Below are 7,272 nucleotides of genomic sequence, written 5' to 3' on the forward strand. Positions count from 1 at the left end.
CTTCCTTCCTTCCTTCCTTCCTTCCTTCTTACCTACCTACCTACCTACCTACCTACCTACCAACCTACCTAGCTACCCACCCATGCTTAAATGTATATAGTTAATTACTTCCTTAAATAATTTTAAATCCATCTCTGCTTGAATTAAATAAAATGTTATATTTACGTGAACTTCAGTTAATTGGAATTACACAGATTGTTGGTTTGGTTTCTTTCTATGAAACTGTGTACAAGTTAATGTATCTGTTATCACCACATAATTGTATTCACTTAAGCTGATCATGTTTTCACATTCAAATTATCTTTTTTTTATCATAAATTTTGTTGACTTTTTTTTTTCAAAGCAGGTTTAATTAATATAATACTGTTAGAACGTATTTAATTAATTTTATACCAAAAGAGTAGAGTTAATTAATTTGATACTGACAGTAAAAAAATTTTTAAATATTAATGACTGTTAATCTCATCTCTGCCACTTCTCAATAAATCTTTATATAAAACAAAATGCTTACGTTACATTGTCAAAATATATTATAATTACATTTACAAAAACATGGAAAAGTTGTGTTTTATAGAAGAAGAATATATTGGTGGTAATAATAGTTTAAATTGTAATCATTCTCATCATTTTACATCAGTATTCCATGCTGGCATGAGTTGGATGGGTTGTAACACTTTGAGTCAATTATTATTTGAAGTTAGTGAAAGCGCGTGGCTTAGTGGTTAGGGCATTCGGCTCATGATCGTAAGGTCATGAGTTCAATTCCCGGAGACGCGTTGTGACTTTGAGCAAGACACTTTATTTCACGTTGCTCCAGTTCACTCAGCTGGCAAAAATGAGTAGTACCTGTATTTCAAAGGGCCGGCCTTGTCACACTCTGTGTCATGCTGAATCTCCTTGAGAACTATGTTAGGGGTACACATGTCTGTGGATTGCTCAGTCACTTGCACGTTAATTTCATGAGCAAGCTGTTCTGTTGATCGTATCAGCTGGGACCCTCGTCGTCGTAACTGATGGAGTGCTCCTTCATTTGAAGTTATTTCCCTCTTAGATATGTTGAAAGACTGCATCTTGCTCATAGTTTCATTTTTGGTTTGGTTTTTATGGTCAACAATTGACCAACAACTTTCTCTTTATGTATATATATGTGTGTGTGATAATGTGTATATACTAGAATGAACACTATCTAAAGACAGCGTATTTGGTTTTATGTATGATAATTAATTAATGCATGTTCTTGTTATATGTGTGTGTGTGTGTGTGTGTGTGGAGGTGCATAGCTTAGTGGTTAGGGTGTTGGACTCATGGTCATAAGATTATGGTTTCAATTCCTGGACTGGGTGATGTGTTGTGTTCTTGAGCAAAACACTACATTTCATGTTACTCCAGTCCACTCAGCTGGTAAAAATGAGAAATCCTGAGGTAGACCAGCATCCCATCCAGAGTGGAATATATGCACCAGAGAAGCCAGGAAACCACCCCTTTGCTCCTTACGGAGTAATGTGGACTAACCACACATGCATGTATACACATACACATTTATATATATGCATGTGTGTGTTTGTTTATTACCCTTTTTTTCTATTTGCAGTATTTATAAATCCCTCTTATTTTTCCATATTCTTTTCAGTAATCTTCCTCTCTCTCTCTCTCTACACAATAACCTATTGACATTAGAATTTATACTGTTCCTTATTAAAATAGACACTGTCTCCAACCTCACTTATCCCTTCATTTTGCTTCCAGGTCTCTCTACTTCTCTCATTCCTTTCTCTTTTTTAAGTCAGGTTTTTATCTTGACATCTTATACTTTCTTTTCTTTTTTTTTTACATTCAATCCCTTGCACATACTCTGTACAACCAGAAGGAATTCTGGACAGAAAAGAAATTATTTTAAGATATACATAACTTACTGTAGTTGTTATTTAGTCTTAGTTTAGTCATTAACTAGTAGACATATGATAAAGATATTTTAGGTGTAACTATTTTTCTATTCTTTTCTTTTTGTAAACTTGGACTGTTAAAACTGTAGTGTATTTTGAGGAAGATTTGGCTGCTACTTTTTGCATGTTGAGCTGCTCAGAGGCTGGCATCTCTGCCCATATGAGTTCATGCTAATTGTATTGTGTGCAGGTGTGAGTGTACGCACTGGCACTGCGTTAGTCAATGTGTGTGTATTGGTCTCACTGTGTGCCTGTATGTTGATGTTATGGTGTGTGATTTCAATGAGATTTGGTATTTTTGTTAGGTTTAGCTATCATCATTCATTGACTGAAACCCACCCACACATTCATACATACACACAGTGTAATGTGTGATTTAAGAGGTAGCCATGTATCTCCTCTACTGCAAGACATCTATTCAAGCCAATCCTTCTATTCAAGCCAATCCCTCTATTCAAGCCAATCCCTCTATTCATATTCTAATCTCTCATCAACTGGCATAAAGCCACCTCTCTCAGTACTCTCTCCCAGTCAGTTGAGGGGTCTTGTCTTGCAAGTTACTTGGTGTTCTCACTGCTGTTAGTTCCAAATAAAAAGTACCCAGTACATTCTGTAAAGTGGTTGACATTAGGAAGGGCATCCAGCTGTAGAAACCATGCCAAAGTAGATAATTGAGATTAGTACAATGTATAGACACATAGTAACTCACTGATTAATGTGCCTGTGTGTGTGCATATACACACACACCCAAAGCAATTTACATGGACTCAGTGGCTAAAATAGATTCCAGATTCTCAGCAGTTGCTCAAGCTGCTTGAAATAGTAGTTTGAACTTATACTTCAACTGAATAAATTGTGCAAAACATCCTGCTCGAGGTTAATCACACAGTACATATAAAAAGATATTTTTCTTCAGCCTACCAGGCCTTTAAGACAATATCTCTCATTCTTATATATAAGGATATGTACTGAAGATAATTATCTTCTTAATGATCCTGCAAGTGATGCTTTAGAATTCATCTTGTAATTATTCAGTTGTAAAAGCTTTTAATTAGATAGAATTATTTCTAATGATCCAGACATAATCATTGTTAGTGACTAGCTTAAATTATTTTTGTTAATTTATCTGAAATTATTTGTTCTGATTCTTCTAAAACCTACCAACACATTCCAGCCTCTGGAATAGATCTGTCTCCCCTCTCTGCCCTGGTTGCTGACTCTTGGTATCAGCCAATCTTTTGTAACCTCCACTCAGGTACTCCTGTCTCAACCTATATTATGTTTACCCCATCTTAACAGCTAACCCTTTTCCTCCAGAATATTGGCCTTCTGGAATTCGCTTCTCACAATTGTTCAAGACTATTAGCCATGTTGACGTCACTAGTCTCAGTGGGCTTGCAAAGTTTCTTCTTCCAGGATAATAAAAAGACAAACTGTTTTTGAACATGTTTGTATGAAATTTTAATGCTCCTACTACACTATTTCAGAGTTTGTGTAGTTTTTTGATTAAACCAGTTGTATTTAATTTTTCATATATATATATATATATATATATATATATATATATATATATATATACATACACACACACATATCTCATAATCTACATCTTCAAATATTTCAGGATTCACCTCTAGCTATTTCAATTGACATTGAACCCTCATTTATTGCTTTGGGCCCATCACATCTTGCTGTTGGCATGAACAATATAGCATGGTTTTACCATCTTGAAAAAGGTGAGTTAATAAATTTTTCAGCTGAGAAAAAAGTTCATTTTTGTTGTTAAATATCTTTTATTGTTAGAACATCTCTGTACTTACTAAGAATAATTTGAATCTGATAGCCAAGTGAATGGAATGAACAGGTTAGTAGAGAATAGATTGAGACAGAAATAGAGAATAAAGGAGAATATATAATCGAGTATTTAGCAACAATAAAATAGAGAATATAGTAGAGAATGTAGTTACAATGGAATAGAGAATATAGTAGAGAACAAAATAGAGAATAGTGTGAGGGAGGAGTAAGGAATAGAGTGATATTAGAATATAGAAGAGTATAGTGTAGGAAGCAGAATGATGAATAGTGTTGATAATGTTATAGTGAACAAAGAAGGAAATAGGATAGAGAATTTAATAAAGAATAGTTAAGAAGAATGCACTGTAGAGTTTAAAGTAGATGATAAAACAGAGAATGAGTAAAAAAGTGGGTAGAAAGTAGAGGGATAGTGTTGAGCAGGGGTGAGCAGCTTTTTTCTTGCAGCAGACCTGAGATATTTTTTTTTCATAAATTTGATCATACTACAAAATTAATAATTTAATATCACATGTTGTTATAGAGTACTCCATAAATCATGTTGAACAAACTACAAAACCAAAAATAGTCTGACTGACAGAGTGTATTAATTTTAATAAAATATGTTTATGTAATCATGGCATAATATGTGTCATGTAAGCAGTCATTGAGAGCTGCTTGTGGTTCAAATATCACTGGTTGCCCATGCATGGTGTTGAGCAGTGGTTCTCAATCAGGGTCCATATGACCCTTAGGGATCCATATAAAAATTTTGTTGTTAAAATTCATGTGCAATAAATTGCTTATACTTCTATAATACACAAAATATTTTAATTTTTTTTATACAATTCCCAATAATGTTTAATCATAAAAATACTGTGTTTTTTTATTATATACAGTAAATGGTTCTAGAGATCCAGTATAGTAAAATAGGAATCAAAGATGTCCATAGTCAATAGATGGTTGAGAATCACTAGTGTGGAGAGAAAAGAAGAGAATATAATATAGAATATTGTCTAAGATTGGTTTAAAATTTGTAAATTGTCTTTGATGCTGCTCCAGACAATGAGACTAATGTATGTAAGGCCAAGGTAACAGCAACATGGCTAATTACTTGAGGCACCACATGCTAAAGGGCACCTCTTGTTGTGTTTGAGATCTTCCAAATATAAAGGGAAAGTTTAAGTGTTATTCACAGACGTGATCTCTTGAATGGACTATCTATTGCAGAAGAATTATTTCCATGAGATGGAAAACGTCTGAGAGAAGCTGACAGATTCATCAACAATAATAATTTATTGAATGATGTGCTAAATCTGTGGATTTCATTATGAATAATGCTTTTGATTCCTTTAACTTTGGTCCCATGAAAGTTAAACTTTTAGCCAGGTAAAGCTTATGGAGACATCTATTGCCTTCCATGACTCAAGACAAATTAGATTCTTTGGCAATTTTGTCAATGATAAATGATATTGTTCGAAGAGTAGATTTATAAACAAAATACTATAAAAACATTTGCAGAGATGTGTTTCAGAATAATCTGATTTTCAACATCTGTTCTTTTGCTCATATTTTTAATTACGAAAAATTTATTCCCTCAACAGGAAATCAACGACACTCTTTGGAATCTCTCACTCACCTATCCTCCATTCAGCACTTGTCTCAAAATTGTCTAGACCATTTCTAATTATGTAGATATGCTCCCCACTCGCTAGTCTTTTCCTTATGTAGTTACATGAATGAAAGTATTTGAACCTTTTATGCTGAGTTTGAACTGTTCTCTTTAGCTTGTATATTGTAATAAATGCTTTATTTCTATATTTGAAGCTTGTCCTCTGTGAAAATTAAAAATATGTATAGGTGCAGGAGTGGCTGTGTAGTAAGTAGCTTGCTTACCAACCACATGACTCTGGGTTCAGTCCAACTGCATGGCACCTTGGGCAAGTGTCTTCTACTATAGCCTTGGGCCGACTAAAGCCTTGTGAGTGGATTTGGTAGACAGAAACTGAAAGAAGCCTGTTGTGGTCCCAGGAATTTTTTAAAGGGAGGGCACAAGGTCAGAGGCAAATACAATTCTAGGAGAAAAGTGCATAATTACATTATTTAGAAGGGCACACTTCTTTTTTTCAGGGTGGGGGGCAAGTGTCCCTCAGGTTCCCCCTTGGGTCTGCCCCTGACATTTCACTTCAAATGACTCATTGTGTCTTGATGGGTGGAGTCATGTCACAGTCTTATTTCTCCTTTATGAGGCTAAAATCTTGTACCTGTGTAAGCACGGTATATGCTGAAAATGTGACATCAGAAAATGATTGGGGAGTATACCATATGAAATTACATTTCATATGGTATACTCTTAGCACCATCTTCTGGTATATTTATCAACACTATCTTCTTAATCTTCATTATTATAATTAACATTTTGATGTCTGTTTTCCTTTGTTGTAATGTGTTAATGCAATGAAGTATTGCCTGGGATACTTGTGTAAAAGAGCTGAATATTAAAATTGGGTCTATTTTTTTGTCTATTTTTCACTGCTGTCAAGGTGACAAGAAGCTACGAGAAGTAGACTATGTGGGTAGTGTCCAATCCCTAAAGATGAATGCCATTTATGTGGCTGCACATATAGGAGATAAAATTCATCTGCATATTGTAAGTATATATTGGTGTGAGTCTTTTTGTTTATATTTTCACTATTCTCCCCACTCCCAAATTTCAGGCCTTGTGCCTTTAGCAGAAAGAATTATTATTATTCTCCCCACTCCCAACTTTCATGCCTTGTGCCTTTAGCAGAAAGAATTATTATTATTCTTTCTCCCTACCAAAAAAATTTGGGCCTTGTGCCTTCAACAGAAAGAATTACTATTATTCTCCCCACTCCCAAATTTCAGGCCTTGTGCCTTTAGCAGAAAGAATAATTATTATTCTTTCTCCCCACCAAAAAAATTTGGGCCTTGTGCCTTCAACAGAAAGAATTACTATTATTCTCCCCACTCCCAAATTTCAGGCCTTGTGCCTTTAGCAGAAAGGATTATTATTATTATATCTCCCCACCAAAAAAATTTCAGGCCTTGTGCCTTTAACACAAAGGATTATTATTATTCTCTCCCCCCAACTCAAAAAAAAAATTTCAAGCCTTGTGCCATTAACACAAAGGATTATTATTATTCTTCGCCCTTTCTAAATTTCAGGCCCTGTGCCTTTAGCAGAAAAGATTATTATTATTCTCTCTCCCCACCCAAAAATATCTGGCCTTGTGCGTTTTATAGAAAGAATTATTATTATTCTCCCCAGTCCCAAATTTCAGGCCTTGAGCCTTTAGCAGAAAGAATTTTTATTATTCTCTCTCCCCCACAAAAAAATTTGAGGCTTTGTGCCTTTAGCAGAAAGGATTATTATTATTCTCCCTCCCCACCAAAAAAATTTTGGGCCTTGTGCCTTTAACAGAAAGAATTATTACTCTTCTCCCCACTCCCAAATTTCAGGCCTTGTGCCTTTAGCAGAAAGGATTATTATTATTCTCTCTCCCCACCAAAAAAC

The 7,272-nt window shown here is 34.7% G+C and overlaps 1 protein-coding gene across 1 annotated transcript in view; it reads left to right on the forward strand.

Annotated features, from left to right (window-relative positions):
• Positions 1–7,272, forward strand: part of LOC106884413 (WD repeat-containing protein 19) — a 123,731-nt gene that overhangs the window by 26,690 nt on the left and 89,769 nt on the right. Inside the window, exons 11-12 of the mRNA XM_014935776.2 lie at positions 3,568–3,679; positions 6,278–6,384. Coding sequence (XP_014791262.1) covers positions 3,568–3,679; positions 6,278–6,384 — 219 coding nt within the window. The remainder of the gene's footprint in view (positions 1–3,567; positions 3,680–6,277; positions 6,385–7,272) is intronic.

Source organism: Octopus bimaculoides, chromosome 1, assembly GCF_001194135.2.
Source record: "Octopus bimaculoides isolate UCB-OBI-ISO-001 chromosome 1, ASM119413v2, whole genome shotgun sequence".
NCBI lineage: Eukaryota > Metazoa > Mollusca > Cephalopoda > Octopoda > Octopodidae > Octopus > Octopus bimaculoides.